This window comes from Miniopterus natalensis, chromosome 14 (genome assembly GCF_054644295.1).
Source record: "Miniopterus natalensis isolate mMinNat1 chromosome 14, mMinNat1.hap1, whole genome shotgun sequence".
Taxonomy (NCBI): Eukaryota; Metazoa; Chordata; class Mammalia; order Chiroptera; family Miniopteridae; genus Miniopterus; species Miniopterus natalensis.
Window position 1 is genome coordinate 6,358,490 of NC_142094.1, and position 27,558 is coordinate 6,386,047.

The 27,558-nt window shown below is 55.4% G+C and overlaps 1 protein-coding gene across 1 annotated transcript in view; it reads right to left on the reverse strand.

Moving 5' to 3' along the window:
* Positions 1–27,558, reverse strand: part of GRID1 (glutamate ionotropic receptor delta type subunit 1) — a 618,720-nt gene that overhangs the window by 409,201 nt on the left and 181,961 nt on the right. Inside the window, exon 4 of the mRNA XM_087824100.1 lies at positions 7,921–8,126. Within this exon, the coding sequence (XP_087680226.1) occupies positions 7,921–8,126 (206 nt within the window). The remainder of the gene's footprint in view (positions 1–7,920; positions 8,127–27,558) is intronic.

Here is a 27,558-nt window from a genome sequence, read left to right on the forward strand (position 1 = left end):
GAACTCCCCTATACAGATGGGGAAGCAGAGCTGAGAGGGCCACACAGTGAGGAGGTGGGATAGGAGCTGGGCCAGGGCTGGAACTCTGCCCCTTCTTGCCCACTGACCATACCACCAAAGGGTTACAGAACATGTCCTCAGACTCACTGGTGACCAGAGGGCCCTTTGGAAGCTGCTCTTCCAGTTGCCAGGGACAGAGGTGCCAGCAGTCTGCCCACCCCCACGCTCTCTGCAGGTGAGGTGTGCTGGTGGACACAGGACCGTGATGAGAGAGAGGTCTGCCCCTCATTCCGCGGGTGAGTTCTCAGAAGCATCCAGTCCGCCTTCCCCATCCCTCCTGCTCCTCGGGGCAATGTCTGTGAGTCCGTCCTTCATCAGGCTGCGGGAGGCGATAGGCTCCTGGATCCGAGAGGGCAGTAAGCTTCCTCCTGCTAATGGCATTAGTGGGAAACAGCACAGCTTTGAGGCAAGGCATCTGCATCTGCCTCCCAGCTCTGTCCTTTACTGGAGCAAATCCCTGAATCCCCCAGGCCCCAGTGCTCTGAACAGCCCTTGGCTTCCAGCCCTGTTGGGAAGATTAGGCGAGTTAATGGGTCTAAATAAGGGAGTTGGGTAAATAAAGGTCAGTTCATCTCTCCCTGCTCAGCATCCCCCTCCTCACCACTCGCCCCAAAGTTGAGCAAGCAGTGGTGATGCACAGGTGTGAGCCACGCCTCGGAGGCCTTGAGCACTTACACCTGCTCTTGGAACTGCTGCTGCCACATGAGTAAGTATGGGCTGCATGCTGATTAGTGTGCCTGGTGATGACAGGCTGTAGCCGGCCAGCCCATCACCCCAGCTTACAGCCAGCCCACCGCCATCCTAACCAGCCAGCCCCCACTGAGTGGCCAGCAGACCACAGATGCACCAGCAAGTCCAGGCAAGGTCAGTGAGTCCTGCCCAGGTCTGCTGACAGGACTCATGAGCAACAACAAACGTTTCGTTCCCAGCACTCCACTATGGGTGGCTTGTTACACAGCACCGGCTAGTTGATGCAGAGGCCTTCCCCTCTCCAAGTTGAGTGGTGGCTTGGACACAGGTGGCCAAGGTCAAGTCCTGCTGGCACCAATCAAGGGCTCCACTTAGGAGCGTGCAGGGGGTGGCACCAGATGTAGGCTGCATGGCACAGGCTTCTCTGAGATGCATCTGGGCCAGTTTGGTTTACCTTGCCTTACCTCTGCCTCTCTTCACACCCCCAGATTTCTGGCTTCCTGTGGTGCTGGGGAGTTCTGCTGCTTCCCCACTGGGCTCCCCACCCAGCCCTTCGATCAAGAGTGATGGGCATAAACTTCTAATCAATTAAATTTTCTCAAAGCTTAAAAAAAAAAAAAAAAAAAAACAAATTGGCTGACTCGCCACCTCAGGGAGGCTCCCCAGGCTGAACACCCTTGGGGATCCAGGAGCAGAAAGGGCAACTGAGTCATCTGGCTGCTGCAGGCTGCTTCCCTTTGAGAACATCCCTTTCTCATGCCAGCTGCCTCCCAGCCAAAGGGGCTTCCTGCTAATAGGCCTCAGAGACTCCTGCAGGGAGGCACTGACACTGCTGACCATCGGATGGCCCATACAGGAAGGGACGAACACCAGCTGTCCCCAGGCACGCTCAGGTTCACAACCCCTCTGTGACCCGGAAGGAGCCGACAGGCCTCTCAGACAGCCCAGTGAGGCCCTGCTCACCCCTGAGCTCGTGAACGGGGTGGCACAGCTCCAGATACGACTGGAAATTGAAACAATAACCAAACAAGCACCAGAAGGTCCAGCAACGATCGGGATTTCCCTTGATGAGGGCTTGGATGCGCCTTTGAAATATCAAAAAGTCAAATGTTAACCTGGGCCAGGTGGGTCGCAGGTCCCATTCACCAGAAGAAGGGGCTGGGGGTAGAGCCCTGGTCGGGGCTGCATCGGGGCGACCGCCGGATGCTGCTTCTCTCGTGCGTGCGCGCTTTCTTGCTCTTTGTCCCTCCCTCCCTCTCGGTCTCTCTCTCTCAAATCAATAAAAACATATTCTCATGTGAGTATAAAAAAAAATCAAATATTAAATACTTGGAGCAGTCGAGTGTCCCTGCTTGGCTGCTTAGTTCAGAATGTGTCCAGTCTGCCCGCTGGGCAGAGGTCACAGCTCCTGGACTCCATCCGCCTGCCAACCATCCACCACACACCCAAACAGGCAATGAGCACATGCCAGCTCCTGCTGTCACACACTCCCAGGTGCCATGGGTGGGAGGCACGAGCGGGTGGCCTGAGCACAAGGAGCGGCGCTGTGCGGCCCTGGCCTGGGGTGGCAACGGCGTGTACGCAGGGCGCAGCGGACACCCAGGATGTGAGGGTGTCGTCGGGGAGAAGGGGCGGCGGGCTGGGACACACAGCGGCTGGTGCCCAGGGCGGGAGCCCACAGTGGCTTCCCTGTGGGGGGTTTCAGAAGGATGAGAGGAGTGTGGAGACAGAAGGAGACTGGCCATGTGGATCTCAGACACGGATCCTGGAAGAACAGTTCCCTGATCCTGTCCCCATCCCAGCCAGGCCCTGAGAGCTGGCTGCCCCAGGAGCTGGCTGCCCCGAGAGCCCAGAGCCCAGACCTGCTGGAACAGATGCTAGAGAACAGCCCTGCCTCATGATCTCATTTCTAAGAGTTTCTAAAGGGGAACAAAAATGGATTTCTCAGACTGGTAGCACTTTTGCTAAAGTACTAAGGCTTTAAAATCCGCAAACAGTAGGATATAATTAAATGCAAATGCGGGGCCACATTTAAAAATTAATCTTCTATAATTAATTAGCAATTTAAAATATTCTGGTAAATGATACTTAAATAGCACAGAATTATCCTAGCTCGGAGTGATGAAGTCATCTGCTAAAGACCGTGGTGGAGTGAGAAATATTTGCATATATCATGTGGGACAGCAGAACATTGAGATTACTTAATTTACCTTTGCTACAAATGTATTAAAAAGCACAGTTTTTATACTCGGATTGTGGGAGCAAATCACTCACTGCAGCAAATTCTAAGAAGCAGTGACCATAAGCCAGGAGTTAATCCAGGCTGTGCTTCTAGAAAGGACTCAGTTGCCTCCAGCACACTCCTCGCCTGGGAAGCCAGTCTGGGCAGTGGTGGGAAGGGCTGCTGGGAGTACCCTTTCCACCTCTGTCCCTTCACATCCACCTACTCTTCCCAGCCTGGTGACAGCTGACCCCCACTCCCAGAACAAGGGAGAGCTGTCCCAGCAACAGGCCAGTCCCCCCGTGTTCTCTCCCACCCCTTTCGCTGCAGGAAGAGATCACGGGTACCTGTCGCTGTGCAGGTAAATGCCACCCGCTGCAACTATCACTTAAAATGGCTTAAAATAGCTAACTTTTCTACTCTTTCCAGTGAAACAAAAGAGGTGGGAGGAGAGAAGAGAGGAGGAAATAAAGAGGTTACAAAAAGAAAGAGGGAGGCTGCGGCAGCACAGAAATAACAAATGAGAGTTGAAAGGACAGAGTCCTGGAGTCCCCAGCACATGCCAGAGGAGGCTCAGTGGATGAGAGCCGAGGTGTTCTGGCAGGCCACTGCAAAGGATGGCCAGAAAGACTGTGGCCGTGGAGTGTGGGGAACCTTGGTGTCCACAGCTAGCCCTTGATATAGTTCCTCCTGGTCTATCACAAGAACCCAGTTCCTATCAGACGAATGGATGATTGGGTGGCTGGGGGATGCATGTGTGAACAAATGGATGGATGGATGGATGGATGGATGGATGGATGGATGGATGGATGGACAACTGACAGATGGAATCTCCTCCAGAAAGATGAGATGAAGCCCAGGGCCAAAATCGACTGTGCACTGGAGATCTCCCCACCCACCGGAACTGGAGGACAGTAGACATACACAGCCCCAACAGTGCTGGGCTGTGGCTATGGAGTGGGCTGCAGGTGTAAACTCCAAAGACCCCAAAAAGGACCCCAGGAACAAACCAGTCCTGAAATTCAGATTCCCTACCCTTGCCTAGGGAGACCCTTCCTGCTGGCTCCCCAGCCTCAGCCCCCAGCACATCGCAACCCAAACACCCACTGCTGCAAGCCACCACGCGCAGGCCTCTGAACACTGTGCTCTCTGGCCCCTCTCTCCTACCCACCTTGGCTATGGGACTAATGAAGGTTCATTCCTGCAGACCCAGCCACAGTGTCACCTACCCCAGGAAGCATGACTCACACTCCCGTCCTCGGTGCTCTCACTGGACCTGGTCACACCTGTTTCACAGGCAGAGGACTCTGTTTACACCTCTGTCCTCCCACCTAGCTAGGAGCACCACGAGGGCAGGACAATAGCCTGTGTCCAGCACCGAGTCTGGCACAGCACGGGGCTCACTGCATGCTGGAGAAATGAAAGAAGGAATCCATAAGCTCCTCCAGAACAGAGACAACTCCAGCATCCATGGGCAGCTTGCCAGGAGCACGGCCTCTGCCCTTGGCCCCTCCCAGCAGCTATCCCCTTGGGCACCTCAGGAATTCCACAGCCCTAGAGCGAAGAGAGAACACCCACATCCCCACTTGCCCAGGCTGGGGTTCAGCTGACAGGCTACATGAGAACAGAGCACCATTGGTGGTGTCACTACCCCCAGAAGCCTCCCTTAGCAGCCAGCAGTCCAGAGAAGCGCTGAGGTCACTCAGGACAAAGGCTTCACTCCCTCCCCAGGTAGAGGGCTCCTGACTGCAGCACCAGACACCTCAGGGTCCACCCCAGAGCAGGGCAGCCTTCCTGCTGGTGCAAGAGTTCCCTCCATGGCCTGTGCCATCACCAGCCCCAAGGGCTACCCAGGGTGGGCTCCAGATCTGCAGTCACAAGACCAGATAGCTGCCACCCCTGAGCTCAGTCTCCCCAAGGGGGCCTTCTAAAGATAGTGCACTGATGTGCAGCTGTGAAGACTGTGATGAAAAGACCTCAGGGAAGGGGTGTGGAATAAAGACTGAGCAATGGAAGGAAAGGGGATCTGGAGGGGGGCTGTTACAGGATCCCACAGGGCCCCCCAGGCAGGCCCCAATACCTCAGCCTATTGCACCCTCCCACCCTTCCACCCACCACCAAGTCTAGGCTTCCCAAACCTGTGGGCCCAGCAAGGGTATCCCCCATGAAGTGGGATCACAGACCAGCTGGTGGTGAATGGGCCCCCAGGCCAAGCCCTCCACAATTAATGGATATGTCCTGGATGCTTGGAGAAGCAGCAGCCCCCAGTATAGGCCATGGACAGCCTGGTGGTCCCAGGCAGCCAAGTCATGTCATGCAGAATCTGTCACTAATGACAGTGTTAAGAGTCAACCTTCCTAACCATTCGCATGTAGCAAAATATGAAAGGTTCCAGCAAAGCCATCTTCCTCCCTCACTCCCGTCAGCCTGGCTTTTCCAGTGGGGAAGGGGAGCAGCTACAGCCAGGAGGTTGCATACCCATCTTCTCCACAGTCACCGGCTGCCCTGATTGGGCACGAGTACATGTCCTCAATGGCAGTGGGTGGTGAGGCATTCCTGCCCGTAACAGTGTTTTGAGTTTCATAAAATTCAGGGCATCTCCTGGCAGTGGGTCACCCCTGTGACTATTGTCCTTCCTTGTCACAACAAAGAAGAGGCTGTGTCAGTGTAGAAGCAATGCATTCCGGTAGTGGACAAAGCTTTCCTGCTGGGATGGCTTCCCCAGGCCTAGCCAGCCACAAGGTCATACAGGCCATGTTCACCTCCAGGGTCCAGATTCCTTCCCTTATGCACTCAGTAGACGCACTGAAGTTCTTTCAGCATAAACACCGTAACAGCCTCTGGCAGACCCTGGACCATACTTTCTCCCATGAGGCCAGCATAGCCCTCTTTGCCCACTATGCTCACTGCAATGCCTTGTGGTTCCTGTGGCCATCCCAGCAGCAGGGCAGTGGGGCCTCGAGAGGGTCAGATTTGGACTTGAATCCTGTCCAATCTCCTGGTGAAGACTTACATGACCCTACACAGGTCCTTTAATTTCTTCAGCTTCAGGTGCCTCATTTGTAAAGGGGGGGCTTAGAGGATGGCTATGGTGGGCACCCCAAAAATGATGGCACCCTACGCCCAGTGGCAGGCGCATGGGACCAGAGACCAAGACTCTGACCAGATGGAGCTGACAGCGGTGAAGCCCCGGTGCTGTCTTTCCCCACAGTCTCCAGCCACTCCTGCCCAGGCGGCCACCCCAGGGCCCCCCAGCTGCGCAGCACCGAGCAAGGCTTTGCACTCGCGGTGCTGGGGAAGGAGGAGGCAGCCGGCCAAAGCCAGCCAAGCGCACCCAGCACGGGGGGAGTTCGCATAAGGCGCCACTTGGAAGTAGCATCTCTGGGCCACCCTTGGTTACTGTTGAATCCTCAGGGCCTAGGGACAGAGGACGGCTGGATTCTCCGGAAAGGCTGTGATGAACGTGCACAGTGAAATGAACGGGTGCCTGGGAAGCCACATGCCACACGCTTACCGCATCTGTCACCTCTGTCATCTCTATGTGACAGATGAAGACACTGAGGTCACAAAGGTGAGGCACGTTGCCCAAGGCCATGAGTAGGGGGAGCCGGGGCTTGCCCCAAATTGTATCCCTCTCAAACCACGTTCCTCCCACTTCCAGGCCTAACTGCAGAGCAGGAACAAGGAGGAGAGGCAGTAAGGAGAGGAGGCGAGGGACTGGCGAGAAAAGAGGGAGCCGGCTGACGGCAGAATTACGGGCGCCAGGTCTGGCTGGGGACTGAGCCAGGAGAAACGCGTCCCTACGAGCAGACTCTGCTGGGGCCACCCTGAGAATGCCTGGGCTGCCGGCCCGGCGAGGGCCCTCACACAGGAGATGTGCGCTGGTGCAAACACGAGTGCCCACAGGACGTGGCAGCCGGGCTGACCACCAGCGCCACCCGCGCCCGACCAGCGGGAGAGCAGGGCTGTGGCCAACTGCGCCGCATCACACATTCCAAACTCACTCTCTCCGGCAGCCGTCGTGCTGGCTCCTGATATGTGAGGCAGCTTCTGAGTAATAATTAACTCGAGGGGAGGCATACTAAGCAAGCAGAGGACATCACAGGGAATTAGCATAACTTCTGCCTTTCACTTCACTTTACTTTCAGTCAGAGAGAGCCGGCAAGGTGACGGGCGGGAGGGGAACCACAGGGACCGTCACCACCCAGCACCCCTTCAGTCTGCCCCTGCTCCCCAGCATACTATACCCCAGCATGTCCCCTGCCCCTAAACCAACCCAGGCCACAGAGAAGCCCACAACTCCAGCTGTCATCTCTCTACGATTAGGCCACCAGGACTGGCACCAACTAGCCAGCTCACAGAGCATTTCTAGTTGTCTGTCTTAAAATTAACGGATTTTTGTTAAAGGCGTGAGCCCTGTCTTCATGAGAAGGTCCTAACCCCTCATATGGGTGCTTAAAAAAAGCACTGATTAGCCCAGGCACCAAAAAACTAAACACGTACACACCGTATACACCGCGTATCGCTACATGTTACATGCAACCAACACTTCCTCCAGGTGCTGACAAACCCAAGGCAGAGCTGTCCACCTCTGCAGAGAGCTGGGAATTTATTTTATCCCTAGAGGCTTACACTTGTCAACAAAGAGAGGAAAATTAAAAAGAAAAAAATAATAGCAGCCTGAGTTTTGCTCCGAAATCTCTGGCAGTGACCTGTACACAGGCTCTCACCAGCTGCCCCCCACCTCCCAGCACCTGGGCAAGTCTTGGGCCATGTGTTGGGGGCTAGTCAAGGGCCAAGTTGCGCTCCATCTCCCCCTTCCTGCCGTGTGCTGTCATCCCAGCACCCACGGGTTCCCACATTTCGGCCACGCACGACAAGCAGACTATGCCCGCAGCCCACCCGAGCCATGTGTGCAGCCACTCCTGTGGCCACGGGCCACCACCTACCTCATTGATGAAGGAGTGGGCCCCCTGTGGGCTGAGCAGCAGGATGGCACGGCGTAGTGTGTCCCGGTAGCGATTCAGCTCCTCCGTCTTCATCGTGGTGAACAAGCTGGTGAACACGTGGCTGATGTTCTTGTCCACCTTTTGTAAAGAGACATCAAGGCCCAGTCGAGAGGCCTGGTCCAGAAAGCTTTGGAGACCACGGATATCTGAGTGGTGGGAGAAGAGGAGGGGGAGAGAACATCTTTAAGTGGAAAGGGACCGTGGGAGGTCTAACTCCAACATTCCCCACCCAGCAGAGGCCACCACCAGAAGTGAGTGCTCAAGTCTACCTCAGTGGTCCACTGAATAGAGTTTGGAAGACACGGATCAAGTCCCAACACCCTCACCAGCATACAGCCCCAGGTGTGTCTTGCACTATGGGGGGGACTTTCTGCCATCCCACAGGTTCTGTGGCCAGAAAGTGCCCTCACAATAACCTCCCTGCCTCTCCCTATTGCTTTCACCCAATGGAAGTGAAAGTCCTGGCAGTTCTCTCCTTGTGGCTACATGTGCTGTGGTCCCTGGTCCTGGTCCCTGGCTCCCTCCGGCTCCCTCCTGCTCCCTCTGCTCCCCACGGTGGAGGCCCCTTAACCCTCAGTGGTGATCAAAGGCCACTGGCTGCCCTGAATGAAGCAGGCCCAGCCTCAGTCCCTGCCTTACACCCCATATCTGAGGCTTGGGGCCCTGTCTTGTTCCCAGGAGCTGACTTTCCTGGATGAAACACCCCTTGACTCTCCTTCCAGCTGGGGTGACTCTTCTCCCAAGTCCAACAGGTGAGCAGATGGTCCAGAATGGTCCACCGAGTGCCATCTTGGCACTTTGGTACAGCACCTGGGAGAGAGGCCTGCTCTTTCCCCCGTGGTTACTGTGAGAGCAGGATGTGAGCCCAGGGCAGGAGAGAAGCAGGAGAAGCCTCCTCTTGTGAGGGCCAGAGCCCAACTCTTCTCTCAGCAGCCACCCTATAAAGGCTACCTGCTTCCCCAAAGAGAGATCTGCCCAAGAAAGGAGCCAACACAGAGGCAAGCAGGCCCCAGAGGGAGACCTGGCCTCAGTGACCTCACGTGGGCGTCTGGGTCCACCTGTGTCTGAAGCCTGTCTCTCTGGACTTTCCAGCTCCATAAGCCGAAGTCAAGTTCACCTGGATTTCTGTCACGTGCAACCCAAAGTCTCAACCATAAGCCACTTTTTCAAAGCCTGGGATGGTTCCTTCATCTGGCCCATATCTGCATCCCAGCTCCCAAAGACAAGACCCACACCTAAGCCATGCCCTCCAAAGGACACTCTGGGCCTGCCCAGGTCTCAAAGCTGCACTCTCCTGGCCCTGGGCACCACGGCTGCCACAGCATACACTGGCCCAAGAATCAAATCAGAGCAAACAGTGCTAATTCAACCAGGTTTTTCCCCAACGAGATTCTCTCCCAAACGTTCACTCCATGACCATTCCACAAACTTCCAGAGCCCCAGGTGCCAGGCACTACAGAGTGCTGCGGGTTCCCTGTCTCAGCAGGCACTGCAGAGTGCTGCAGGGGGGCCCTGGGCTGCCTGTCTCAGCAGCAAGTCTAGTCCCAGCTGAACATGAGGAGAGGAGTCATGGAGAAGCACAGACAGGGAAGGAGGAGGCAGAGCCCTGGGCGTCCTGTGCACAGGCCCCATTCCCCACCCCAGGGGAGAGCCTTGATAATAGGTTCTGAGACCTGCCATGGACTCCACACTTCGAACACAGTATCGTTCTGAAAACACTCAGGCAAATCACACATCCACTTCGGGCCTCGTTTTGCTCACCTGTCAACTGGAGACAAAGTCACTGACTAACATTTTCACAGGACTGTGAGGAACCACATTCTTGAAGGTTCTACCTGCTTATGCTTAGAGGCCTGCACCTGGGAGGCCCAGAAAACCCATCTCATGATCCACGGGGAGGGCACGGCAGCACCCCAACCAGAGCCCACCTGGAGACAGCAAACACATGACTGACATTCAAGCCAGTGGCCCCCGTGTTCCAGCGTAGCCATGACCTCAGCCAGCATCATCCAAGGCAGTCTGGCTCCTGGGAAGCTTGCCTGGCAGAGCACAGCAAGCTCAGTGTTGCTCTGCCCACTGACTCAGAGAGAAGGCACCAGGCAGCAGGATGGGCCTTCTTCACCCAAAGCTGCCAAGTGAAGGAAGGTGATGACAGAAGACCACACAGTGCCCTGTGCCTGCCCCAGTACCCATGCTTCCAACACACCCTTAGATTCCCAGAGAGCCATGCAACCCCCGCATCTGCCCCTGGGGACCTGTAGCCCCAGGGCCTCTCAAAAGAATAGTTTGAAGAGGCTCTCCAGAGCCTCTCTGCTGGTCAGAGGGCAATGCCAGGCAGGCTGCAGAAATGGCTCAGGGAGCAGAAGTGCAACCAGGGGGGGAACCCCCCAACTAGAACAACTCACGGCTGGTGTCAGCCCCGCCCCTCCCTCCCCTGAGCACAGCACAGCTCACAGCTGCTGACTATAAGCTTGAGCATCTCAGCACCAAGCAGCCATCCATGCCAACCAGCTCCTGTGCCAGGCACGCAGCAGCACACAACCAGTACCCACGATGCCTTCTTCCTCGACCTGGCTGCCTGACACAGCAGCCACTCACCACATGGGCTACTGAAATGCACACTTAGAGTCATTAAATGAAATAAAATCACACCCAGTTCCTCAGCCACACTAGCAGGGTTTCAAGTGCTCAAGAGCCACGTCTGGCCAGTGGCTGCCACGTTGGGCAGTGCAGACACGGTCATCGCAGAGAGTTCCCCTGCCTGGTACTGCCTGAGAAGCCGGATTTCTGCCAGTCCAGTGCAAACGATGTTCCCAAAGGTGGGAGCTCAGCTGCATCTGGGCCCCTGGTAATGGCCTCCCTATTTCCATGCCCCTCACCTGTCACTATGAAGACCCTCCCAGTTCCCACTGTGGGCTTTGCCAGAGGACCTGCTCTGTCCCATGAGACAGTTGTACCGTGGCAGAAGCAGCGGTTTGAATAAATGTCTATGCATGTCTGTCTCTGCTCCTGGCCCCTGCCACTGCCATGAGAGCACCCGGACTAGCTGCTGGGGGTGTGAACGCACATGGAGATGCAGGGCGGCCCTGCGCACCCCTGGCACGTGCCAGCCCTATTCAGACGCACAGGCGAGTCCAGAGCAAAACTGCCCCGGTGACCTATAGGCATAGAAAAGATAAACGCCTGCTGCCCCACGCCACTAAGTAATGGGATGATTTCTTCCCCAGCAGTAACAAACTGATCGACTAAGTTCATCGGACGCAGTATGTGTTTCCATACCACTGCCCAGTGGGGCCGAGTGGGAGCCAGTCCCAGGCAAAGCCACTGGTGGCTCCAGCAGCCCTATCCCATTGCCTGGACACCAACGTTCCTCATACCCAAGGCCTGGGCTCTGATCCAGATCTGAGCACAGCAGGCAGAATAGTGAGAGCCCCTGGGACAGGCAAGAAGGTGGCACTCTGTGAGACATGCCATCTACCAGCCTCACTCCTCTTCCAGGACCTTCCAAGGTCATGGTCCTCAGAGTGGCAGAGACCGGCTGGGCCTGCGCAGGTGCACATGCCCAGGGAGGCTCCGCAAGGCTCTGTGTGCCTGTCATGGCTGCAGGACCGCAGATCATGCCACCGTGGCCAGTCCTCTCAGGCTGGGAGAGAAGTCCCTTCAGTCCTTGCCCTGAGGTCCCCTGCCTAAAGCTATCTCAACCCAAAGGAATGTCCCATGTCCTTGGGGAATAGGCGGTGCCAGGGTTGGGGTGGGGGTGACCAGTGTCTCCCCCTGCTTGCATGCGCAGGAGACCCAAGCTCTGGGGGCTCCTGCGTGTCCTTGGCTGCTCTTTCCCCTTCTTTCCAGACAGCCCGACGGAGCCAGCACAGAGAGCTGAAGCTCCCTGTCAGCGGCCAGAGCTTCACACTTACAAAAAGGGATGCGGGCTGAGGCAGCGCTCCGAGAGACCACAGACCTGGCACAGCCACTTGTCCTGCTTGGCTGAGGTCAGCTATCAGCCTCTGAAGCTCTTACTTGGCTGCACGTGGGGACGGCTGGGGTCAGAACAACAGTCAAGGCTAACTTTGGGCCCTCCTGCCATTCCCACAAATGGAGCCAAGGGAACCTGCGTCTCCAAGGAAAATCCCTTTCTTCTTACAACAGGCTCAGTTTGCAATGCCACCCTACCCCCAAGAAAGCCAGCTGCTGTTCCCCAGGAAAAGAGAATTCTCCATGAAGGCAAATTAGAGAACAGAGCTGGGGCTGCTCCCATGGGCAGAAGAGTGGGTACCCTGGTAGCCCCCCTGGCCCCCACAGAGCTCTGGACCCTGGCCCAGGCCCTCCCCTATGCAGGTTGGCTGGCCCAGGCCACCATGCTGGTGCAGCCCCAGCCAGACCCACTGCACTGGGGAGGAAGCTGCTGGAGCCACATGGGCCTGACAGCAGCTCCATTTCCGAAAGGGCAGAAGAGGAGGCAAGAACCATGAAAACAGGCATCGGCCACCCCCAGAACAGGGAGCAGCATCCTGCTCCCCAGGAAAGGGGTCAAGCTCAGGGGACATAGGCAGGTCCATTTCCATGAAGAATCTGATGGGACAACGCCAGGGACAGGCCTGTTTCCTTGGCCCATCCTCTGGGCTCTCAAGGGACCCTGTCACTGGGCATCTCTGCAATACCCAAACCCGGCCAGGGTGTCCTGTGAAGGCGCATTCACTCCGCTTCTCCAGCATCCCCTGAGCTTTCTCCGCACGGCCCTCTCCCTCTCCGCAGGGCTGGGAAACAGGAGCGGATGGGCGCAGAGTTCCTGCTGCCACAGAGCCTGCATCTCAGGGGCTGCAGCACACACAGAACAAATAAGCACGTGCTAAACAGATCATTTCCAACAGCGCTCAGCTCTGAGGAGAATGGATGCTGGGCTGGAGGAAACTGCGGGTGGGTGGGAAAGGCTCCTGTGAGGAGAGCAGGGACAAGGCCACTCTGGAGCCTCAGCACCTGAGACACCAACAAGGGAGGCCTGGACGTGAGCTGCCGCAGAAGGAAGCGGGGGCGCAGGCACCGGGGGAAACAGAAGACACAGGCTCCAGGTGCCCAAGCCCTGGGCCTCCTCTGCCCTGTCTCAGCTCCCCCCACAGACCAGCTCCTAACACTCGCCTGTGTACCCTCGGGCTCTTCCTGGCTGTCAACAACCGGGGGATCCTCCTCTCTGTCTTCCATGGGTCTCCAGAGCACCCAGCCTCTGACCACCCTCCCCTCCTTGGGCTGCCAGACACCACGTGCTCCTTCCGCTCCCACCCATTTCCCAGCCCCTCCCCTCGGGCACTGCTGCTCCCATCCCCAGCTAATCCCTGGCTCCCTGTGGCAGGCTCAGAATGGAACCACAGACACCAAGGCTGGCCAAGAGCCGTCTCCTCCTGAACGGTCTCAGCCCCTCCATGATGCCTTCGAGGTCTGAGCATCCCAGCCTCTCCCTGCGTCTGTGCTCCAGCCTCCTGGGGGCGTCCTGTGCATCCCACCAGTGTCTTTTAAGTTCACCTCTGTCATATGTAGCCCTCCTCTAGCACTTCCCCTGACAGCACTAGTTCATTTTAAAGTTGCCAAGGAATTAATATCCTCAAAAGCATCAATCAGTCACAAACAAATGGAGAGCCTTCCAGAGACTTTATTACTGTACACAAATAAACCTCATACATCTGAGCCTGGTGTGTAAGAGAATCTCTGATCCCAACAGCTTTTCCGGTTTTTGTTTTTGTGTCACATCGCCTACTGCCACCACCCCCAGAAACCATGCACCCAAACTCCAGAAAGAAACTTTGCCCTCCCCTGGACATCCCCCATACACACACACGTACACACATACCGCACACATACTACCATATGCACATACACAAACACACCACACACACCACATGTACATATACAAACACCCCCCCATACACACACACACACCCCCCCATACACACACACACCACACACACATGTACATATACAAACACACCCCCCATACACACACACACACACCACACACCCCGCACACACTGCACACGCATACGCTCCTCCTGGATGCTCCCGATTTGACATTTACAGAACGCTGCTTCTCCACCAAGACCCAACTGAAATCATACCTCTCCTCAGAGACCATCTCAGACTCGAGTCAGAATTCACACCCCCCTCGAGCTTCATCACTCGAGGGCCTGGGGAGCAGGACAGTTACGAGGTCTTTCTCGTTTCTCCATCCACCCCAAGCTCAGTGCACAGCAGAGTCAGAGACAGCAGAAGTTTGTGGATCAACATGAACCAAAGCAAGAACCAGCTTGAAGGGCAGAGGGACTTCAGCAATCACATGATGGCCACGTACCTGATGGAGTCAAAGCCCTGCTGCAAGGAATTGAAATTGGGCAAACATTTTTTCAACATCTAAGATTATACCTGTGACTTTTCTATGACTTTCTGAAAAATATCAGGTAGTCACTGGGTATTTTAAATACTTCCTTTCTGAAAACTGAAACAAAAGAACACATTTCCAATAGCTTCCTCCACCATTTTTATTTCCAAGGAAGGTCCAACAACTGGGACTTACAGAGAAGATTCTAGCACCTTAATACATGTGTATGTGTATAAAGGCTGCCACCTCACACCCAGATGGAGTTCAGTCCCAAATGTCTAGGGATTGTTGGTAAATTTTCTAGCATCTGAGATAGAACTTTGATTCTATGGACTTTTTTGAAACTTCGCATCTGGCCCTCAAATATATGCTTTGAACTTCCTCCCAGATGTAGCTTAACCAAACTCAGTTTCATTCCCAAGACCCCTGCCCAGGCCCCTCCTCTCCTTTAACGCCCACTCCGCTCCCCACCACCAAGACACAGAACAGCCACAGAAGGGGTGTGATGGAGGCTAGTCTGCGAGGAAGCAGCTGGCATTCTCAAGAAGAGAGGTCGCGAAGACCCACATGCTGTGGTCCCAATCAAAAGTCACAGCCCTTTGCTCTGCTTAGAATCCACTGGTGCCCCCCGCCACACCTGGGCAGCCCAGCTATGCATGGCTTCCCCCTCCCCACCCGCCTCCCTTCCTTCCACCCTCTCTTTTTTCCTCTCAAGTGTTTCCGGAGCAGGAGCACTGTTCTGGGTCAGGCCCTAGGCTGGACACTGGAACGAAGAATTGAAGACTTCACAGCCCTGTCCTCGGGCGCTCTCAGTCCTGCGGGTAAGACAGCTTGAAGGAGAGAGTGGTTCCTCTGCCCTTTACTGAGCATCTCCTATATGCCAGAACCTGCTCCATTTGCAGAACTGCATTTCCTGGATGAATGATCGCTGCCATCCATCCACGCAGGCGCGGTAAAGGACATCTCTAAGGGTCAGGCAGGCACTAGGCAAGCCCACGAGAGTTCACAAGTGTGGCACACCAGCTGCTCACAGTGAAGCAGAAGGCAGACCTGTTCCTGTCATGAGGTGGCTAGGTCTCCCAGGGCAAGGATCACCAGGGTCCAGGTAGGGACTGGCTTCAGGTGACCAGAAAGACCCTCAGTGTCACACTGTCCTTGGGGGTACAGTGCCACTGCTATACATCTTGCTGAGGGTCTCGTCTGGAAGGGAGGTCTCCCCTCTCCTGGTCACCATTTCAGCTGCCCAGACATCAGTCATGGCAAACCTGGCTCTGGGAATCCAAAGTGACATTCTATCTCCACCCCACCTCCAAAAAGCCCTGTTGCCTGTATCAACCATGCCTTTTATTTTCTGTGTTCTGATGCTTTGTTCTATGAGGCCCTGCTGACTCTGAGGGGCTGCCCCTCCCGGGCCCTGCTGACTCTGAGGGGCTGCCCCCTCCCTGGGCCCTGCTGACTCTGAGGGGCTCCCCCTCCCGGGCCCTGCTGACTCTGAGGGGCTGCCCCTCCCTGGCCCTGCTGACTCTGAGGGGCTGCCCCTCCCTGGCCCTGCTGACTCTGAGGGGCTGCCCCTCCCGGGCCCTGCTGACTCTGAGGGGCTCCCCCTCCCGGGCCCTGCTGACTCTGAGGGGCTGCCCCTCCCGGGCCCTGCTGACTCTGAGGGGCTGCCCCCTCCGTGGGCCCTGCTGACTCTGAGGGGCTGCCCCTTCCCCGGCCCTGCTGACTCTGAGGGGCTGCCCCTCCCTGGCCCTGCTGACTCTGAGGGGCTGCCTGCCCCTCCAGAGTTAGCCAGTTCCTATAGGTGGTAAACAGTTCACCCGGAGCACCTCTTTCGTATGCAAATCAACCGCTCCAGAACCCACTGGCCAACCAGCTGTCTCCCAGGGCCAGATACTAGACTATTTAGGAAGCCCTGTGCCCTCGCCCACTGGGATAATTCACAGCAGCCTGCTTACCCTGTCTCACCCAGCCTTCCCTGCAGAGACCACAGCAGACTCTTTCCTGCCCACACGCCCTTCTCCCTCTGGTGCCTCCCCTGGTGGTCCCCTCAGTGTGGTGCCCCCTCCTCCTGGGAACCACAAGTAACAAACTACCTTTTCAGTGGCAGGTGTCTTCTGACCTGCTGGCCTCCCACACCGGAGTCACCCTCTCCCATGGTGACCTGGGATGCAGCTTAGTGAGGGGCACAGCAGCAGCCCCGCTGACCATACTCCCCCAGGACACAGAAGAAGCAGAGAACAAGGCCTGGGTTTGCATCCCCCTTCACTGGCAGTGACTTGGGCAGCCACCTCTCAGCGCATCCTCGGTCTGCAGAGCATCCTTGCGGTGCTGCAAACCTTCAGCAGGACACTCAATGCTGGCACGTGCAAGACAGGCATTCAGCGCATCAGGCCCCTTCCAACTTTCTCATCAGCTCCGGGAACATGCCCAAAAGAGTCCCAAATGAACAAGTCAGCTCTCTTGTTCTAGAGGCTCATCAAGAAGGGAGGTGCCATCCTGACAATCGGATGGCACAATAGAAGACTAAAAAGGCAGGCTCTCCCTCTGTGCTCACAGAAATGCCAAACCTATAGAGTGGCTGAAGGGGCAGGTCTGACATGGAAAACCCTCTGAAGTAGAACGAATCTCTGCCCACAAGAGTGTCCAGGAGCCTCTGCTCCCACAGGCTTCAGGACCAGCCAGGAAACCAGCCAAGAGCAGATCCGGAAAAGAGAACGGCCCGTCTGCGATCGCACCGCATACACGGCGAGTGCTCGACACGTCAGCTCAGACGCAGGGCTCGCGTGAGCCCCGCCCTACGCCTCGCCTGGAGCCCAGCGCCGGAGGGCACCTGCTGACCATACACGCTCGTTCCTCCCCAGGCTCAGTTCCTTTCCATTTAAAAAGCAAACACAAGGGAAAACACTGTAAATAATCAGGCTGTAAGATCGAGATTAAAAACAATTTGAAGTAAACGTCTACTCTGCACTCTGGAAAAAACATCCACGCTGCATTAAGTGCTTTGAATTAAGTAAATTACAGCAAGTAACTGATTTACATAATGATCAAAATTTGCATTTTACACGTTATGATGAAAGTAGGTTCATAAAATAATTCTTCACCCCCTTCTGTACCACGTTGGGCTCCAGTATTTGGATAAAATTCTGCAGTGTTGATCTGCTACTGTCTTTCATGCTGCAAATCTCTGGCTCCTTCCATATTTTTTAATCTGGCAGGTCCCTTATTCCCACTGCAATAAACAGTCCCTTGGATTTGCAATTCCCTTCCGCCAACGGGCGAGATCATTTTCTTGAAGAATCCGTAATATGCTAATGACTCTTAGAGTTTTCACAAATCAAGTTTGATGTTCCTGTCACCTTTCACTTTGATATTGATTTTAGCAGCTCTTCCTCCAAGTTTGTAGGGTTGGTTTGCAAAGCCCTGCAGCTCTGGTGCCACCTTTTCAAGATTAGGACTCAGAATGGTCTTTCTCCACAGGCCTTTTCCTGCGCCAACAGGTTCCTCAGAAAGGGAGCAAGATCCCACTGGGTTTGCCTGCAGGTGACTGGCCTCCAGCCCAGAGAGGCTGCTCCGCGCTGAGTTGCTGGTGCCTGGCAGGCAGGCCCAAAGCCAGAACTCCCCTCACGAGCTGCTGGATGCTTCTCCACAGCCTGTGAGGAAGGGGTAAACCATCCCATTTCACAGATGGGAAAACTAAAGCCAGAGATGTTGAGTCCCTGTATTAACACCACACAGCAAACAGGAGAAATGACCACAGTCGTGCTTTAAAAAGTTCAGGATAGCCCTGGCAGGGCGGATCAGTTGGTTGGAGCATCAGCCAGTACACTGGAGGGTCGCAGGTTCAATTCCTCGTTTCAGGCACTTACCTAGGTTTCGGGTTCCATCCCTGGTTGGGGCTCGCGCAGGAAGCAACCAATAGATGTATTGCTCTTACATCAATGTTTCTCCCCCCCCCCCTTCCTCTCTCCCCTTCTCTCTTTCTCTGTGTTTGTGTGTATGTATGTCTCCCCCTTCCTCCCTCTCTAAAATCATTCTTTTTAAGGAAAATTCGGGATATTTTCTTGGACTCTTCTAATTTAAGTAAGATACCAAAGCACATCTAGAAAAGTGATTTCCCAGTGTCTGCCCACAGCAGCCATGTCTGAATTTCCAAGGGGGCTCCAAAGCCAATGACCGTCCTTTTGTTAGAGCCACAGACAAATGGCCTCCCTCCAGCAAGGTAGGACTGAAGGTTGGTGGAATCATCAAAATGGCACTGCTTACTAAGGTCTGACTTTGTATAGGCACTATGCAAAGCATTTGCATACATTGCCTGGTTTAGTCCCCATGAGACTCTGATGCATGGCCCGAAGTCATCCAGCCAGTTAGAGGCACGACTGGGGTTCAAATCCAGGCCACTGAGGCCAATGCCAGAGCTCTTTACCTACATTTGCCAACAGCCAAAGGCACCTGGGAAGGGATGAGAAGCGGCCAGGTCAGCTCACCCAGCCACGTGCAGGCGCAGAGGCTCATCTGAGCCTTGAGCACCCATAGGGAATTGCCAGGTAAGTCCTGGGCTCAGGACAGAGCTGGGACTCGACCCCACATCCATACACTGTCAGAGACTCTGCGTTTGGTGCCACACCAGGCATGGCCTGGGTGGTGGCTGTCAGGGCCTCCTCCCCCGAGCTTGGAATGGCCCTCCAGGCGCACAGAGCTCCAGGAGTCCAGCGACATGCTGTCCAGTGCCGGAGTCTAGCTTTTAAGAAAGGCAGCAAGAGGAAAATGCAATGTGTGCCGCTACCAGCTGCTAATGTGCAGTCGATGTTAATAACTGACATTACAAGTGAATGCAGCATCTTCGTTAATTCCATAAACTATCACTCTGAGGAAAAGCCACACTCCTGGCAACAGCAACCTCAGCTGGGCTGGGCTCCACATCTGCAGACCTGCCCGGAAAACACCTGGGGCCACCACCGACTGACCCCACTCCTTGCTCACACCCTCAGGGAAAGGACATGGCATGGCCCCACGAACACCTCACCCACTCAGCCTTTCTCCAAACACGTGTCTGGTGCCACACTGGGTCACACCCATTGTGGAGGTTAGAGAGATGGGTCAGGGCTGATGGATTCACAAGGAGAGAAGGGTGCTTGCCCAGGCGGTGTCTGGGGGAGAAAAGTCCCCAGGAAGCCTTCAGAGAGCTCAGCACAGGAGCTGGGATCTTCAGGACAAACTAGCCGTTTCTGGGTAGACAACAGGGAGGAATACTCCAGGCCACACCAATGTCAGGATCAAATCCCCCTGGGACCAGCAGCCCGCATAGGGGATCCACAGATGGCCCTGTTTGGCCATGGGAGGCATGAAGCCTGGGTGGCCTGAAGGAAGGGGCAATGGTGGCATTCCTGAGACTGGCCAGAAAGCATCGGGGCAGAAAGAAGAACATGTGGTCCCAGCCATGACAACCTCACCCTTTCTGCCCACTCCAAGTGAAGTGTGAGGCAGAGGAAGGACCGAGGGGCAACAAAGCCAATACCCTGGAGGCAGTCAGAAGCCCTCGTGTGTACCAGAGTGCCCCCATGGCCAGAGCCAGGTGGCCCGACACCAGGAGATGGGCTCATCTGTGGTGCCCTCTGTGGCCTGCACATGACTGCTCAGCTCTCTGGGCCTCAGTTGCTGCCTCTGTGAAATGGGCAGGGTGGAGCCTCCTAGGGAGCAGGACCATGGTGAGGGGCAAATAGGATGATGGACACAGCACCTGAACAAAGCCCAGGTGTGGGGACGGCCAGGAACAACGCCCACCTCTCCAGTGACACCATCACCTCCACTGCCACCCACCCACCTGCTCGGCACCAGTCCTGGCACCGGAGGCCTCTGTCTCCACAGCTCTCCGCTGACCTCATGGCAGATGGTCTTTTACTTTTGTATTTAACTTACATAATTACTCTCTGATATTTACTTGGCTTTAATTTGTTTCCTCTGGAACTTGCCTTTGAAAAGGCAATGCCAGCCAGACCCAGGATTAAAGCATGGCAAGGGGCCCAGGATGCCACCACCTCTCCCTGGGGGCCTCCAAATGCCACCTTTGCAAAAGAACCGAGCCCTGACCTGGCCTGGGCACCATGCATAGCCAGATGGGTACCAGGTGGGGTGGATGGCCGCCCGCAAAGACTTCAGAGTACAGGAGAGGTGCGTCAACACTGTCCTGGGAACCACTCTCTGTGCCAGCCCCTGAGGAAAGTGTGGGCAGTGCGGGCAGAAGGAGGGCAGGAGTCCTCTGCCCAAGGAGTGCTTGGGAAGGGGCTGGGCTGGCATCAGGCAGAGCTGGAGCCGGGGCAGTCAGGGGTGGGCTGATGGCATTGCCAGGGCCCTCTTTGAGGCAGCAGGGAATGGGGATTCCAGGGATGTGGTGCAGATGAAGCTGGAGTCCAAGGCAGGGCAATCACAGAGGACAGTGTGGAGATGCCCTGTGGTAGAAGAGAGTTTAATTTTTAAATGTGCACTTGGCAATTCTGTAAGAGGGGGTGTGACTTGGAGGGCAAAGGTCTAGAGGCTACAAGAAGCCAAGGCCACGGCCAAGGCAGGAGCCAGTGGAGCCTGAACTCAGGCAGGAGACAGGGGAAGAGAGGATGGGCTTTGGCTGCAGGGAAGGAAAGCAAGGAAGGAGTATGAGGTGACGGGCACCAGGTTATGCCCGCCAGGGCTGGAAGGTTGGGGAACCAACCACAAGGGACAGAGACATAGGAGGGGTGAGGAGTGGGCACCCGCCCTGGGCAGACAGCCACTCAGCACGAGGCCCATGCTGGGAATGCAGGCCGCCTCCCAGCCCTCACTGTGCATGGGCACACTCACTCACACACCTGCTCACACTCACCTGGCACACTCCTGTTCACACACTTACATGCATGCCCACGTCACACTCATGCTCACTCACACCGCTATGCACACACTTGCTCACGCATATACACTGACTTGCACACTCGACCTCATGCTCACTCACACACATGCTCACCAGCCGGAACCACCTCATCAGTGCCTATCGTTAAATTTTCAGGATATCTGTGAGCCTGTTATTAAACATGGCCACTACAAATTAAATTATATACACTTATAATTAAATTATATTACAAACAAAATTGATAAATACCCAGAGCTCATCACTCCCTAATTATTTTGCTTCATTTTAGCATTATCTGTGCTCATGAGGCTAGTAATTCCTGTTGTGTCTGAAATACCACACAGTGGTGTCATCCTTCCCAAATCCCCATTCAGGGAAATCACAACACTCACACCAGTCATCTTGGGAGTGTTCACACCCCAAAACCAGCAAAACTGCAAATCGGGGTTTCTGTTTTCTCAGAGAGCCAGTTCTTAAGCATTTACTAGCACAACACTGCACACAATACTCACACACTCATGCCCACACTCGCAGGCACACATGCACACACACTACACACAGTGGCACTCAACTAGACACACACGCACAAACACGCCCATTCACACACAATATGCTCACTGTTACACTCGCCCCAGCACTTGGTCTGCCTTAACATAGCACAGCCGGTCAGAAACCACACCCACCCGGGAAGGAGACCAGGGGCTGCTCAGAGGGCTGGCAGGAGCTGTCCCTCCCCATCTCCACCCCCCCCCCCCCCCCGATGTATACGTTGGAATAAGGGAGGGGCAGGCTAACAGTCCCCAGGGTTAACAGGCTCTCCTGTGGGAGGGAGGACAGGCGTGACCGGAGGTCTCCACGGTGTGCCCCTCGAGGGAAGTCTGAGCACCCGTTGCACAGTGCAGGCCTGGGAGGAAGGGGAGCCCAGGGACAGCGAGGGATGTGCAAGGCGTCCGCGGGCAGCCAAGTCTGCTGATGCGTAGGACCAAGCCCCCCAGATGCCGGGTCCAACCAGCGTTCCAGCCTCACGCTCCCCCTGGAAGCCAGGAGGTCAGGACCCAGAGAACGCCATGCACGGGCTGGCCTACCAGCCCCTTTACAGAGGCAGGGATCTCGGAAAGGAAGGGACAGAGGGCTCTTAGGTCCTGGTGCTATTGCTGCAGCCCCTGCAGCCACGGGAGGAGCCGCCGGGCCTCCGCTGCGCCGGGAAGCGGGAGTCAGCACTGTTCTCTCCCGGTCCTGACCCGCCCTACTCTGGATGATCATCCCATCCCATGGCTTCAAATACCACCCACACCTGACGCAAATGGCTACCCTGCACCTGCCAGGGTTTCCAGACTTATCTGTCCACTGGGACACGGCATTTCAAACTTAAACCAACCAAACCAGAAGTCACGATTCTCAACCCATATCCCAATGAACAGCATCACCACCATCTCCCTGGAGACCTCCCGTTCTCTCACTCCTCACCTCGAATCCACAACATACTTCAAACCCAACCTCCCGCCCCCATTGCCACTGCTGTCCCCACACCACCACCATCTCTCCCAGAGCCTCCTCCAGCTGCCCGGGCCTCCCTGCCTCCACCCCCACCGCCTGCGTCTGTCCACTACATCACACAGACGCTGATTTTTCTATGCGTGAAGCAGACAGGTCTCCGCCTGCCTAAAAACCCGCCAGTGTTTAGGATAAAATCCCAGCTCCTCACCCAGGACCTCAGGGGCTCCGCATGACATAGCCCAACTTCCATCTCTCCCCTTCCCCGCCCTCCAGCCACACAGCCTTCCTTTCTCCTTTCGAACACGGCAAGTGCGCTGCCACCTCGGCGGCTGCCCACTTACTGTTGGAAAGCTCTGCCAGTGTTGACCTCCCTGCCTCCTTCAGCGTGTCACATCATCGGTTCAAATGTCAGTTCCTCGAGGAAGCTCCCTTGAGCTGCCGGCAGCCCCTCTCCACCCCCACCTGGGACTGCCTGCCACACCCCTGCCCCTCTCCTCATAACACCTCTCGTCTCCTGAAATGGTCCTCATGCCTCGCCTTCCACTGTGCCCGGGAGCCAGGCTGCACCTGGCACACAGCAGGCACTTACCAGGTGCTGACTGGTGGCTCAGGGACACTGAGGACAGCCTGCTGAAGTGAAGAGAGCCGGGCTGGGACTAGCCTGCTCTGGGCTTGCAACCTAGCTCGCTCAGCACCCCAGCCCTGTGGCCTTAGGAAGTCACTTCAAACCTTCCTAGGCATTGACTTTCTCATCTACGAGACAAGCATAATAATACCTACTTTGACGGGTTAATGCCTGGATGAGATGAGAGTGTGTAAGGTGCTTAGAACGAACTTAGCAAACAGTCACTGTTATTATTAATAACACTAACGGCAGATGTAAGAACACTCACGTGAAAGCGGAGCTTGAAGAAATGACATATGAGCTGGGAGAAAGGAGGAAGCGTGCACACTGGGCACCCCAGTGTGCGGGGCACTCTGTGGTCCCGGGCCCCCAGCAATGAGCACAGGTGAGCACGGCCCTCGAGGAGCTGAGGGGCTCGGGGAAGTGCTGACGTGGAAATGCTGAGTCAGGCGGCAAAGCTGAGAACTATATTAGGGTGCGAGCAAATGCCAGACAAGGGAGGGAAGAGGGGGCCCGGTGCGGAGCTGGTTACCTGCCAAGCATGTCCCTTCCCTTCTGGGAACAACCCCCTGCCCTTGTTCTGGGGAACATCTTGCCCTACTGCAATCCTGCAGTTCCAGGGGCCTGCCATCCAGAGCCCCTGTGCCCACACACTGGGGCAGGAGAGGGCGCATGACCCAGGTTGGGCCAACAGAGCCGGCCCCTGACTTCAAACCGGAACTAAGAGAACAGGGCAAGCCCTCCAACGAGAAATCATGCCCGGCGAGGCTGGGAGCGAGCGCCACCAGGGCGCCACCACAGCGCCACCACGCTCTCCCAGGAGGGAGCAAGGCTGAGCTGGAGCAGCACCGGGCAGGGGGAGAAAGCCTGGGCTGGAATGGGACCGGCACGGGCCTGTCACTCGTCAGGCAGGAGCTGAGGCTGCGGCACTGACAGTTTCTTCCCCTCAGGGGAAGTCCTCTGACTGGAGGCGCCCGCAGCCATGAAGACTCCTCACTTGCTTCAGGCCCGCGTGGACGCTGCCTCTAGCTACCTGCGCCTTCACCGCTCCGCCTGCAGTGTCCGCTGAGGAACGGCGCTGCCCGGCCACGCGGACCGTGGGGCCCACCCAGGCAGGAGGTAAGTCGAGACGCGGGCTCCGGGGCATGTGGCGCTGGGAGGAGACGGGATGGCGGGGGGAGCTGGGTTCCTCCTTGCCCTGCGTGGGAACGGACTAAACAAGAGGGAGGCTGGAAGGAGAAAGAAAGAAGCTGATCCAGGGCCAGGCCCTGACAGGGCAGGGGTTCTCCCACCTCCACCACATCAGGCTGACCCCAGCGCAGACCCCCAACGGGACTCCCAGCTGCGCTCACAGGCTGCCGGAGTCCCCCAGGAGGATGCTGACACACAACACACACCCCTACAGCCTAAATCCTTACAGTTATCCCAAGGAGCCCATCCAAGGCAGGGAGCAGCCTCGCATTTTCTGCCTTGTCATTTCATGCCACCTTCAATTTATCCACTGAGATAAACAAGATGCGCCTCATAATCCTCCCTCTGCCAGATTGGTCCTCTGACACCCCGCCCCACCCCCACTGCTCACACACCTCAAGGTCCCCTGGGACCTACAAGGACTCAGTCCCACTCCTTAGCCTAAGCAGAGCATGTGTGCCCTGGCCAAGAAAAGGCCTGGGAGTCAGACAGCCCTGGGCCTCAGTCCTGGCTTAACCACCCAGTGACTGAGAGAAACCGCCAACCTCTCTGTGCCTCAGTTTCCCTACCCTACCAATTAATCCATTGATTAAGATAAAAAGGGGAATTTTATCTGCATTATGAGTTATTGTGATAATTTAAGGAACGATGTCAGGTATATCGTGCTCGTGCCCAGGCAATGGCAGCTACAGTTACAGTCATCAGAAATTCCCCACGGCAGACTCCCCTGCCTCCTGACCCCCAAGAAAGCAGTGGATGTGACACACACAACACACACACACATCCTGCCTGCTGCAGCTTTCACCAGCACCCCCTCTGACCTTTTCAAATTCTTCTGTCCTTTAGGACTCAGCTCCAGCCCCACCTAGGAGGAAACTGGACAGAACAAAGCACCTTTGTGAGGTCAGAGGTATGAAAAAGATGGGAACTATTTGGAGGGGAGAGCCATGGGCAAGGGGGCAGGGGAGTCAGTCAGAAGTGACTGGAGACACAGATGACGAGTTTCTGTGGCAAATGCAAAGCAAAAAACGGGCCATCTGGCTCCCACTGAGGCTATGAGTCAAGAGAGGACAGAGGTTGGGTGGTCCCACACCAGACACAGCCCCATGTGGCCACTGAGCATGCAGAACGTGGTGAGTCCAACCAAGAGAGGCTGAGTGCAAAACAGATGCCAAATTTCAAAGACTTAGTACAAAACAAAGAACGTAAAGTGTTTCTTGCATAATTTTTTATGTTGACTACATGCTGGAATGACAATGTGGACTAAATGCTCTGGGCTAAATAAAACATTAAATTAATTGCCCTGAATCTTTTTACATTTTTTAATATTTTATTGATTTTCATACAGAGTGGAAGGGAGAGGGAGAGAGAGAAACATCGATCAGCTGCCTCCTGCCCACAACCAACCGGGAATCAAGCGGGCAACCTTGTGGTGCACAGGATGATGCCCAACCAACTGAGCCACACAGGCCAGGGTTACTTTTTACATTTTAAACTACATATGTGGTTCTGTTAGCCAGCACTGGCCCAGAGCCTGTCTGTGTCACAGGACACCACCTCACTGTGCAAGGCTGCTCAGCATGCTTGAGAGAGAAGCAGGGTGGCACCATGCTTGAGAGAGAAGCAGGGTGGCACCATGCTTAAGCCAGCCAGAGCTCAGCACCGGGCTCCACCCCTTAACAATGGACACTGCCAAACTTCTCTCCTTGCCTCTGTTCTGAATCCATAAAATGGAGATAATAATAATAGCAAGTTCATAGGAGTAAACAAATTAACACATGAAATGCAGATAGATCAGTACCTGGCATGTGATAAGGGCTGAATTGGCTCTGTCACCACCATCATTCTCATCACCACCACCACCATCATCATCACTATCACCACCAGAAACATCATCATTACCACCACCACCATCACCATCATCATCATCTCACTATCACTACCATCATCACTACCATCATAATCACCACCATCATCATCGTCATCACCACCACCATCATTATCATCATCATCATATCGTCATCACCACATCATCATCATCACTACCATCATAATCACCATCATCATCATCACCATCATTATCATCACCACCACCATCACTATCACCACCACCACCATCATCATCACCACCATCATAATCACCATCATCACCAACATCATTAATCATCACCATCACCACCATCACATCATCATCACCAACATCATTAATCACCATCACCACCACCATAATCACCACCACCACCACCACCACCACCACCACCATCATCATCATGTGAGCCAAAGCACACTTCATCTCATATTTCTATGACACCAGTTCCTAAGCTGAGGAATGGGGCCAGGTTGACTCTGATTTCCATAAAGAAGGACTACCATTTGTACACTATGCCCAGTCTTGCTAATGTCCCTGGCTGAGGATGTCAACCTATAAGTGCCTACTATGTGCCTTCCTTCCTCCCCACTAAGCACACTTCTACAAAGCACACATTCCACCTCAAACATGTAGAATTCCCAGCTTGGTTTAGACCACCCACTCTGCTTCTCCTCTCTCTCCCCATGACTCCTGCAGGCCAAACCAGCACTGCCACTGTCGTAACTCTTTAGGAACAATGACGTCGACACTTCACAGAACCGTGTTGACAGGAAGGATTCTGGATGTGTACCTTCTGGCACTCAGAGGAAGGAAAGGAGGCATGGTCAACAAGGTCTCTGGAGGCTATCTGGCCAGGAGCCGGCAACCTGCTAGTGGTCACCACTGCCCAGCCCGAGCGCCTGCCCACAGCTCTACTCCAGACACTCTGAGCAGAGAGAAGCTTCTCAGCAGCAGCCCCAGCATTACAGACAAAAAAAACATCTACATGCATTGGGGACCTACTCTGTGCCAGGAACCATGCTCTATCCCATCTAGCCCTCAAAACAATCCTTCCAGGAGGGAATAAGCACCCTTACTGTCAGATCAGTAGCCAGAGGCTCTGAGAGAAGTAACCTCCCAGGGGTCGCACAGGGCAGGTGTGGGAAAGCAAGGGA